The following is a 12,387-nucleotide window of genomic DNA, read 5'->3' on the forward strand; positions in this document are numbered from 1 at the left end:
ATAGAGGATGCTTCATGAGGCCAACCAGAGAGGAACCTTCACGATGTCAACAATAGAGGATCCTTCATGAGGCCAACCAGAGAGGAACCTTCACAATGCCAACCAGAGAGGAACCTTCACGATGTCAACAATAGAGGATCCTTCATGAGGCCAACCAGAGAGGAACCTTCACAATGCCAACCAGAGAGGAACCTTCACGATGTCAACAATAGAGGATCCTTCATGAGGCCAACCAGAGAGGAACCTTCACGATGCCAACCAGAGAGGAACCTTCACGATGTCAACAATAGAGGATCCTTCATGAGGCCAACCAGAGAGGAACCTTCACGATGTCAACAATAGAGGATCCTTCATGAGGCCAACCAGAGAGGAACCTTCATGAAGCCATCCAGAGAGGAACCTTCATGAGGCCAACCAGAGAGGAACCTTCATGAGGCCAACAGGAGAGGAACCTTCACGATGTCAACAAAAGAGGAACCATCATGAGGCCAACCAGAGAGGAACCTTCATGAGGCCAACCAGAGAGGAACCTTCATGAGGCCAACCAGAGAGGAACCTTCATGAGGCCAACCAGAGAGGAACCTTCACGAGGCCAACCAGAGAGGAACCTTCACGATGTCAACAATAGAGGATCCTTCATGAGGCCAACCAGAGAGGAACCTTCACAATGCCAACCAGAGAGGAACCTTCACGATGTCAACAATAGAGGATCCTTCATGAGGCCAACCAGAGAGGAACCTTCACGATGCCAACCAGAGAGGAACCTTCACGATGTCAACAATAGAGGATCCTTCATGAGGCCAACCAGAGAGGAACCTTCACGATGTCAACAATAGAGGATCCTTCATGAGGCCAACCAGAGAGGAACCTTCACGATGTCAACAATAGAGGATCCTTCATGAGGCCAACCAGAGAGGAACCTTCACGATGTCAACAATAGAGGATCCTTCATGAGGCCAACCAGAGAGGAACCTTCACGATGCCAACCAGAGAGGAACCTTCACGATGTCAACAATAGAGGATCCTTCACGAGGCCAACCAGAGAGGAACCTTCACGATGCCAACCAGAGAGGAACCTTCACGATGCCAACCAGAGAGGAACCTTCACGATGTCAACAATAGAGGATCCTTCACGAGGCCAACCAGAGAGGAACCTTCACGATGTCAACAATAGAGGATCCTTCATGAGGCCAACCAGAGAGGAACCTTCACGATGTCAACAATAGAGGATCCTTCATGAGGCCAACCAGAGAGGAACCTTCACGATGTCAACAATAGAGGATCCTTCATGAGGCCAACCAGAGAGGAACCTTCACGATGTCAACAATAGAGGATCCTTCATGAGGCCAACCAGAGAGGAACCTTCACGATGTCAACAATAGAGGATCCTTCATGAGGCCAACCAGAGAGGAACCTTCACGATGTCAACAATAGAGGATCCTTCATGAGGCCAACCAGAGAGGAACCTTCACGATGTCAACAATAGAGGATCCTTCATGAGGCCAACCAGAGAGGAACCTTCACGATGTCAACAATAGAGGATCCTTCATGAGGCCAACCAGAGAGGAACCTTCACGATGTCAACAATAGAGGATCCTTCATGAGGCCAACCAGAGAGGAACCTTCACGATGTCAACAATAGAGGATCCTTCATGAGGCCAACCAGAGAGGAACCTTCACGATGTCAACAATAGAGGATGCTTCATGAGGCCAACCAGAGAGGAACCTTCACGATGTCAACAATAGAGGATCCTTCATGAGGCCAACCAGAGAGGAACCTTCACAATGCCAACCAGAGAGGAACCTTCACGATGTCAACAATAGAGGATCCTTCATGAGGCCAACCAGAGAGGAACCTTCACAATGCCAACCAGAGAGGAACCTTCACGATGTCAACAATAGAGGATCCTTCATGAGGCCAGCCAGAGAGGAACCTTCACAATGCCAACCAGAGAGGAACCTTCACGATGTCAACAATAGAGGATCCTTCATGAGGCCAACCAGAGAGGAACCTTCACGATGTCAACAATAGAGGATGCTTCATGAGGCCAACCAGAGAGGAACCTTCACGATGTCAACAATAGAGGATCCTTCATGAGGCCAACCAGAGAGGAACCTTCACGATGTCAACAATAGAGGATGCTTCATGAGGCCAACCAGAGAGGAACCTTCACGATGTCAACAATAGAGGATCCTTCATGAGGCCAACCAGAGAGGAACCTTCACAATGCCAACCAGAGAGGAACCTTCACGATGTCAACAATAGAGGATCCTTCATGAGGCTAACCAGAGAGGAACCTTCACAATGCCAACCAGAGAGTAACCTTCACGATGTCAACAATAGAGGATCCTTCATGAGGCCAACCAGAGAGGAACCTTCACGATGCCAACCAGAGAGGAACCTTCACGATGTCAACAATAGAGGATCCTTCATGAGGCCAACCAGAGAGGAACCTTCACGATGTCAACAATAGAGGATCCTTCATGAGGCCAACCAGAGAGGAACCTTCATGAAGCCATCCAGAGAGGAACCTTCATGAGGCCAACCAGAGAGGAACCGTCATGAGGCCAACAGGAGAGGAACCTTCACGATGTCAACAAAAGAGGAACCATCATGAGGCCAACCAGAGAGGAACCTTCATGAGGCCAACCAGAGAGGAACCTTCATGAGGCCAACCAGAGAGGAACCTTCATGAGGCCAACCAGAGAGGAACCTTCACGAGGCCAACCAGAGAGGAACCTTCACGATGTCAACAATAGAGGATCCTTCATGAGGCCAACCAGAGAGGAACCTTCACGATGCCAACCAGAGAGGAACCTTCACGATGTCAACAATAGAGGATCCTTCATGAGGCCAACCAGAGAGGAACCTTCACGATGTCAACAATAGAGGATCCTTCATGAGGCCAACCAGAGAGGAACCTTCACGATGTCAACAATAGAGGATCCTTCATGAGGCCAACCAGAGAGGAACCTTCACGATGCCAACCAGAGAGGAACCTTCACGATGTCAACAATAGAGGATCCTTCACGAGGCCAACCAGAGAGGAACCTTCACGATGCCAACCAGAGAGGAACCTTCACGATGTCAACAATAGAGGATCCTTCACGAGGCCAACCAGAGAGGAACCTTCACGATGTCAACAATAGAGGATCCTTCATGAGGCCAACCAGAGAGGAACCTTCACGATGTCAACAATAGAGGATCCTTCATGAGGCCAACCAGAGAGGAACCTTCACGATGTCAACAATAGAGGATCCTTCATGAGGCCAACCAGAGAGGAACCTTCACGATGTCAACAATAGAGGATCCTTCATGAGGCCAACCAGAGAGGAACCTTCACGATGTCAACAATAGAGGATCCTTCATGAGGCCAACCAGAGAGGAACCTTCACGATGTCAACAATAGAGGATCCTTCATGAGGCCAACCAGAGAGGAACCTTCACGATGTCAACAATAGAGGATCCTTCATGAGGCCAACCAGAGAGGAACCTTCACGATGTCAACAATAGAGGATCCTTCATGAGGCCAACCAGAGAGGAACCTTCACGATGTCAACAATAGAGGATCCTTCATGAGGCCAACCAGAGAGGAACCTTCACGATGTCAACAATAGAGGATCCTTCATGAGGCCAACCAGAGAGGAACCTTCACGATGTCAACAATAGAGGATCCTTCATGAGGCCAACCAGAGAGGAACCTTCACGATGTCAACAATAGAGGATCCTTCATGAGGCCAACCAGAGAGGAACCTTCACAATGCCAACCAGAGAGGAACCTTCACGATGTCAACAATAGAGGATCCTTCATGAGGCCAACCAGAGAGGAACCTTCACAATGCCAACCAGAGAGGAACCTTCACGATGTCAACAATAGAGGATCCTTCATGAGGCCAACCAGAGAGGAACCTTCACAATGCCAACCAGAGAGGAACCTTCACGATGTCAACAATAGAGGATCCTTCATGAGGCCAACCAGAGAGGAACCTTCACGATGCCAACCAGAGAGGAACCTTCACGATGTCAACAATAGAGGATCCTTCATGAGGCCAACCAGAGAGGAACCTTCACGATGTCAACAATAGAGGATCCTTCATGAGGCCAACCAGAGAGGAACCTTCATGAAGCCATCCAGAGAGGAACCTTCATGAGGCCAACCAGAGAGGAACCTTCATGAGGCCAACAGGAGAGGAACCTTCACGATGTCAACAAAAGAGGAACCATCATGAGGCCAACCAGAGAGGAACCTTCATGAGGCCAACCAGAGAGGAACCTTCATGAGGCCAACCAGAGAGGAACCTTCACGAGGCCAACCAGAGAGGAACCTTCACGAGGCCAACCAGAGAGGAACCTTCACGATGCCAACCAGAGAGGAACCTTCACGATGCCAACCAGAGAGGAACCTTCACGAGGCCAACCAGAGGAACCTTCACGAGGCCAACCAGAGAGGAACCTTCATGAGGCCAACCAAAGAGGAACCTTCACAAGGCCAACCAGAGAGGAACCTTCACGAGGCCAACCAGAGAGGAATCTTAACGAGGCCAACCAGAGAGGAACCTTCACGATGCCAACCAGAGGAACCTTCACGAGGCCAACCAGAGAGGAACCTTCACGAGGCCAACCAGAGAGGAACCTTCACGATGCCAACCAGAGAGGAACCTTCACGATGCCAACCAGAGAGGAACCTTCACGATGTCAACAATAGAGGATCCTTCATGAGGCCAACCAGAGAGGAACCTTCACAATGCCAACCAGAGAGGAACCTTCACGATGTCAACAATAGAGGATCCTTCATGAGGCCAACCAGAGAGGAACCTTCACGATGTCAACAATAGAGGATCCTTCATGAGGCCAACCAGAGAGGAACCTTCACGATGCCAACCAGAGAGGAACCTTCACGATGTCAACAATAGAGGATCCTTCACGATGTCAACAAAAGAGGAACCATCATGAGGCCAACCAGAGGAACCTTCATGAGGCCAACCAGAGAGGAACCTTCACGATGCCAACCAGAAAGGAACCTTGACGATGCCAACCAGAGAGGAACCTTCACGATGCCAACCAGAGAGGAACCTTCACGAGGCCAACCAGAGAGGAACCTTCACGAGGCCAACCAGAGAGGAACCTTCATGAGGCCAACCAAAGAGGAACCTTCACAAGGCCAACCAGAGAGGAACCTTCATGAGGCCAACCAGAGAGGAATCTTCACGAGGCCAACCAGAGGAACCTTCATGAGGCCAACCAGAGAGGAACCTTCACGATGCCAACCAGAGGAACCTTCACGAGGCCAACCAGAGAGGAACCTTCACGAGGCCAACCAGAGAGGAACCTTCACGATGCCAACCAGAGAGGAACCTTCACGATGCCAACCAGAGAGGAACCTTCACGATGCCAACCAGAGAGGAACCTTCATGAGGCCAACCAGAGAGGAACCTTCACGATGCCAACCAGAGAGGAACCTTCATGAGGCCAACCAGAGAAGCACCTCACAGCGCGAAGAAGCCAAGGCCAACGAGGAGACACAGAGGCCAACGAGGAGACATTTAGTTATTTGTATTTATTAGTTTCTTTGTTGGGACAGTCCTGATTCAGGGATATCCTTTTAAACCGATGAGAATGAATGGTTGTCTGTAATGTCTATGCTCTGTGTTGGTCCTGTGTACCCCGCCTAAGGCCCAATGTCACTGGGATAGGCTCCAGTCACCCGCGACCCCGAAAGGGAACAAGCGGTAGAAAATGAATGAATAAACAACAAAATGTATAAGAATATCAGAATACACCTGTCTGAAGTCTCATGTTCAGCTCCTCAGACTTCTTTATTTGCCATTTCTGTTGACTTCATGTTGTTTAAATGTATCACAATAGTTTTTCCAAGTTCATGAAAATTTTGATTTTCGGTTTTTACTAATATTATTTATTAAAACATTTGTATCTCAAAAAGTAGAACTTATAGAAACAACCAATAACATGAAAAAACATTCTGAAACTTCTTTACAGTTTTCAAAGACGGAATTGGAACGTGTTCGGGACAGTTCGGGACAGTTCGTGTTTCTCCGGAGCCTCTGGAGGCGGGAGAGCGGCGCTAGCCCGGGATTAGCTCCGGTCCAAGCTAACTCTGTCCCGGGCTCTGACAGCGACACTTCCCGCGCCGTTATCACACTTTTATCACACTTTAATCACACTTTTTGTCGGTAAAGCTCGAGCGTTCAGCCCGGGCTTGGTCACGCAGTCTTTCTCCGTGTGTTTTGTCTGTTTTCGGGACACTTCGGAGCCGCTTATCGGAGCCGCTTATCGGCGCTGACAGCCGGGGCAGGTGCCTCCGAGCCCCGCGAACAACACGAGCAAACATCGCTCTGAAACAACACTCTTAAACTGCTCTAATGTCACTAATGGGATTGAATTAAACTATGGAAAAGAGTCATTAAGTCGACCAGAACATGTCACCGATTAACCGACATAAACCACGTACAAACTGTCATTGAAACGAGAAGTTTTCGATGACGAGAAGATTTTCTAATTATAAACCAAAATAATACTTTCTAGCTTCAAGTCTGTGTCTGAGCTTCACAAATGTATAATTAGTGTTAAAGTGTGTAATAACTGCAGATGAAAGTGTCATAATGAGCAGTAAATCCAGTGTTTCTCTTTTACATCACACTTCACATTTAGAGCTTTAGTCGGAACTTCTGGAGCTGAAGGGTTTGGGTCAGAACCTTGGGTCAGAACGTCAGAACCTTGGGTCAGAACTTACTCGTAGCTTCTGAAGATCTCGTGTGTGATTTTGCACAGAAACACCTCCTCGTCCGGGTCCAGGTTCGGTGGTGGTTTCTGCCTCACAAACGGTTTCCGGTGAAGCAGCGGCATCTCCGGGTCTGGGCTCGGGACCGGGACCGGGACCGGGCTCGGAAGTGCGGGCGGATCGACGCGCGACTCTCGGCTCTTTGTTAGAGATAATCTGCCCAGCACATGGAGCAGCTCGGAGCCGCGGCTCGGAGCTCCTGACGCCGCTACACCGCCTTGAAGCCGGTTCTCCGGGTCCACACGGGGCCGGCGGCGCACGGGCACGGGGCGCGGGTCGAAGCGGGCACTTTCCGCGGCTGTACGGGGCACTTTCCGCGGCTGAACCGGGCTCTTTCCGCGGCTGAACCGGGCTCAAGTCCCGCGGCTGTTGACCAAGTTTTCAAACACTTCACGGAGGCTCGGACACGGGAGCTTCCCGGGGCTCGAACCGAAAATACAGCGACAAACACCGCGTTAAAATCAGAAATATAATGTACTTTTATTCACTTCAGAGGCTAAAGCCGCGCGTTTACGTTCATTTTGAGCGGTTTAATTATAATTTGGACATGTTTTTAAAAAATGCAACGTGTTTTCTCTATTTTACACTTTCCCCATGAATCACTCCATTTACTGCCATTTTACGCCTTTGAATTAAAGTATTTCATCTATGTCGTCTTCCTTTCGCTTTATCACGTCATTCCTTCCGTATTTTGTGGTTTTATTTGCGTTTTTCTTGGGTGAATTCGCGGGATCAAACCGAGGCGGGAGTCCGTGAAGTGTCCGCGCGCCGTGAGTAAGAGGGCGGAGCCTGACTGACCCGCTCAGCGCTGATTGGTCCCCTCAGTAATGGACGCGGGGCCTGGCAGTGACGTAATCAAACAGTGACGTAAATTAAAGAAATTTACGTCTTTAAATTGTGTGTGCGGGTTAAAAAAAGAATAAAGATGGTGACGTCACACTTGGAAACCGCCATAAAACAACAACAACAAGTATTTTGACATTTGAGAACTTTAGTCCGCTCTAATAGTTTATTTTTCAGATTAAACCAAACTCACTCCAGACTTATCCTCATTAGTTATTATAATGTATATTATTTTCTCCAATAAACATCTAAGACACCATTATGGCACAGTAAACAATATAGTTTGTTGTGGTAAAAAGTGTGAAAGATCACAATATGATAATTATTTTATGCCGCATAATTGTGACAAAGTACATGTTGACCCTCAGCTGCTGGGGGCGGGTCCACAGGACCAGGGGTCTGTGCGGCGCCCGGACCAAAAATGTTATTTTAGTGTTGTTTTAGGTGTTGTATCGAATTTTAAGAATGCAAAAGAATATCACAGTTTCATATTTTACTTTTAATCACATGAAAATCATAAAAAACAAGCTAACATCAAACAGAGGTCACATGATGAGGTCCCGCGACATCACCACCTTGGCCCCGATGACATCACCGCGGCCCCAGAAGCCCCGCCTTGGCTGCCAGCGCCTCGTTTTGCTGGATGTGGTACTCCTGAAACCTCATGGAGATCCTCTGAGTCATCTTCAGGTACTTCTGCAGACACGACTCTGAGCAGCTCGACTGAGACACAAGAACATGAGGAGAACATGAGGAGCACATGAGGAGAACATGAGGAGAACATGAGGAGAACATGAGGAGCACATGAGGAGAACATGAGGAGCACATGAGGAGCACATGAGGAGAACATGAGGACATGAGGAGAACATGAGGACATGAGGAGAACATGAGGAGCACATGAGGAGAACATGAGGAGCACATGAGGAGAACATGAGGAGAACATGAGGAGCACATGAGGAGCACATGAGGAGAACATGAGGAGCACATGAGGAGCACATGAGGAGAACATGAGGAGCACATGAGGAGCACATGAGGAGAACATGAGGAGAACATGAGGACATGAGGAGAACATGAGGAGCACATGAGGAGAACATGAGGAGAACATGAGGAGCACATGAGGACATGAGGAGAACATGAGGAGCACATGAGGAGAACATGAGGAGCACATGAGGAGCACATGAGGAGAACATGAGGAGAACATGAGGACATGAGGAGAACATGAGGAGCACATGAGGAGAACATGAGGAGAACATGAGGAGAACATGAGGAGAACATGAGGAGCACATGAGGAGAACATGAGGACATGAGGAGAACATGAGGAGCACATGAGGAGCACATGAGGAGCACATGAGGAGCACATGAGGACATGAGGAGAACATGAGGAGCACATGAGGAGCACATGAGGAGAACATGAGGAGCACATGAGGAGCACATGAGGAGAACATGAGGAGAACATGAGGACATGAGGAGAACATGAGGAGCACATGAGGAGAACATGAGGAGAACATGAGGAGAACATGAGGAGCACATGAGGAGAACATGAGGACATGAGGAGAACATGAGGAGCACATGAGGAGCACATGAGGAGAACATGAGGAGCACATGAGGAGCACATGAGGAGAACATGAGGAGAACATGAGGACATGAGGAGAACATGAGGACATGAGGAGAACATGAGGAGAACATGAGGAGAACATGAGGAGAACATGAGGAGCACATGAGGAGAACATGAGGACATGAGGAGAACATGAGGAGCACATGAGGAGAACATGAGGAGAACATGAGGAGCACATGAGGAGAACATGAGGAGCACATGAGGAGAACATGAGAACATGAGGAGCACATGAGGAGAACATGAGAACATGAGGAGAACATGAGGAGCACATGAGGAGAACATGAGGAGAACATGAGGAGCACATGAGGAGCACATGAGGAGAACATGAGGAGCACATGAGAACATGAGGAGCACATGAGGAGCACATGAGGAGCACATGAGGAGAACATGAGGAGAACATGAGGAGAACATGAGGAGAACATGAGGAGCACATGAGGAGCACATGAGGAGCACATGAGGAGAACATGAGGAGCACATGAGGAGAACATGAGGAGCACATGAGGAGAACATGAGGAGCACATGAGGAGAACATGAGGAGCACATGAGGAGAACATGAGGAGAACATGAGGAGCACATGAGGAGCACATGAGGAGCACATGAGGAGCACATGAGGAGCACATGAGGAGAACATGAGGAGCACATGAGGAGAACATGAGGAGAACATGAGGAGCACATGAGGAGCACATGAGGAGAACATGAGGAGAACATGAGGAGCACATGAGGAGCACATGAGGAGCACATGAGGAGCACATGAGGAGAACATGAGGACATGAGGAGAACATGAGGAGCACATGAGGAGAACATGAGGAGAACATGAGGAGCACATGAGGAGCACATGAGGAGAACATGAGGAGAACATGAGGAGCACATGAGGAGAACATGAGGAGAACATGAGGAGAACATGAGGAGCACATGAGGAGCACATGAGGAGAACATTAGGAGCACATGAGGAGCACATGAGGAGAACATGAGGAGCACATGAGGAGAACATGAGGAGAACATGAGGAGAACATGAGGAGAACATGAGGAGCACATGAGGAGAACATGAGGAGCACATGAGGAGCACATGAGGAGCACATGAGGAGCACATGAGGAGAACATGAGGAGAACATGAGGAGCACATGAGGAGAACATGAGGAGCACATGAGGAGCACATGAGGAGAACATGAGGAGAACATGAGGAGCACATGAGGAGCACATGAGGAGAACATGAGGAGAACATGAGGAGAACATGAGGAGAACATGAGGAGAACATGAGGAGCACATGAGGAGCACATGAGGAGAACATGAGGAGCACATGAGGAGAACATGAGGAGAACATGAGGAGCACATGAGGAGCACATGAGGAGCACATGAGGAGCACATGAGGAGCACATGAGGAGAACATGAGGAGAACATGAGAACATGAGGAGCACATGAGGAGCACATGAGGAGAACATGAGGAGAACATGAGGAGAACATGAGGAGCACATGAGGAGCACATGAGGAGAACATGAGGAGCACATGAGGAGCACATGAGGAGAACATGAGGAGAACATGAGGAGAACATGAGGAGCACATGAGGAGAACATGAGGAGCACATGAGGAGAACATGAGGAGCACATGAGGAGAACATGAGGAGCACATGAGGAGAACATGAGGAGCACATGAGGAGAACATGAGGAGCACATGAGGAGCACATGAGGAGAACATGAGGAGAACATGAGGAGAACATGAGGAGCACATGAGGAGAACATGAGGAGCACATGAGGAGAACATGAGGAGCACATGAGGAGCACATGAGGAGAACATGAGGAGCACATGAGGAGCACATGAGGAGAACATGAGGAGAACATGAGGAGAACATGAGGAGCACATGAGGAGAACATGAGGAGAACATGAGGAGCACATGAGGAGCACATGAGGAGCACATGAGGAGAACATGAGGAGCACATGAGGAGCACATGAGGAGAACATGAGGAGCACATGAGGAGAACATGAGGAGCACATGAGGAGAACATGAGGAGCACATGAGGAGAACATGAGGAGCACATGAGGAGCACATGAGGAGCACATGAGGAGCACATGAGGAGAACATGAGGAGCACATGAGAACATGAGGAGCACATGAGGAGCACATGAGGAGCACATGAGGAGCACATGAGGAGAACATGAGGAGCACATGAGGAGAACATGAGGAGCACATGAGGAGCACATGAGGAGCACATGAGGAGCACATGAGGAGCACATGAGGAGCACATGAGGAGAACATGAGGAGAACATGAGGAGCACATGAGAACATGAGGAGCACATGAGGAGAACATGAGGAGAACATGAGGAGCACATGAGGAGAACATGAGGAGCACATGAGGAGCACATGAGGAGAACATGAGGAGAACATGAGGAGCACATGAGGAGCACATGAGGAGAACATGAGGAGAACATGAGGAGCACATGAGGAGAACATGAGGAGCACATGAGGAGAACATGAGGAGCACATGAGGAGAACATGAGGAGCACATGAGGAGAACATGAGGAGAACATGAGGAGCACATGAGGAGCACATGAGGAGAACATGAGGAGAACATGAGGAGAACATGAGGAGAACATGAGGAGCACATGAGGAGAACATGAGGAGCACATGAGGAGAACAGGAGGAGATGAGAACAAGAGAAGAGGAGGAGAACATGAGGAGAACAGAGGAGGAGAACAGGAGGAGATGAGAACAAGAGGAGAGGAGCTTGCACAGGTCCTCACCTCTTCTGGGCGCACGTCTCGTGTGGTGAAGTCTTTGACACAGTCCATGAAGCAGTTCTCTGTCACTTTGTTGTAGGTCCCCAGGAACTCTTTAAACTGAAACAAACCAGAGGAACGTCAGAGCGCCACCTGCAGGTCACACACATCACTGCATGTGTTTGAGCTTCACCTGTTTGACCTGATCCGCCTCCGTCACCTGCACCGCCATCACCAGAACCAGCACCAGAACCAGCACCAGAACCAGCACCAGAACCAGCACCAGAACCAGCACCAGCACCAGCACCAGAACCCAGTCTGAGGTCTGCACAAGCCAAGGGACAACACCAATAAAGCATTAAAACTGACACCTAGTGTTTATAGTGTTTGTTAGACCTGGTTTAGACCCGGTTGAGTC

General features: G+C 49.2%; 2 protein-coding genes across 2 annotated transcripts in view; both read right to left on the reverse strand.

Annotated features, from left to right (window-relative positions):
* The window catches only part of LOC140380203 (bromodomain adjacent to zinc finger domain protein 1A-like), a 40,658-nt gene extending 33,403 nt beyond the window's left edge, over positions 1–7,255 (reverse strand). The window contains exon 1 of the mRNA XM_072464365.1: positions 6,753–7,255. Within this exon, the coding sequence (XP_072320466.1) occupies positions 6,753–6,865 (113 nt within the window). The 5' untranslated portion in view covers positions 6,866–7,255. The remainder of the gene's footprint in view (positions 1–6,752) is intronic.
* Positions 7,256–8,123: 868 nt separating this feature from the next.
* Positions 8,124–12,294, reverse strand: LOC140380213 (mitochondrial import inner membrane translocase subunit Tim9). The gene is made up of 3 exons (XM_072464376.1): positions 12,163–12,294; positions 11,994–12,089; positions 8,124–8,366 (listed from the first exon to the last, which is right to left on the reverse strand). Exons 1-3 carry the CDS (start codon positions 12,199–12,201, stop codon positions 8,235–8,237), a joined length of 267 nt encoding a protein of 88 aa, XP_072320477.1. The 5' UTR covers positions 12,202–12,294; the 3' UTR covers positions 8,124–8,234.
* Between the last annotated feature and the right edge of the window lie 93 nt (positions 12,295–12,387).

This window comes from Eucyclogobius newberryi, unplaced genomic scaffold (assembly GCF_026437365.1).
Source record: "Eucyclogobius newberryi isolate DKJ021-1_F unplaced genomic scaffold, fEucNew1.0.hap1 SCAF_45, whole genome shotgun sequence".
In the NCBI taxonomy this organism is placed as follows: Eukaryota; Metazoa; Chordata; class Actinopteri; order Gobiiformes; family Gobiidae; genus Eucyclogobius; species Eucyclogobius newberryi.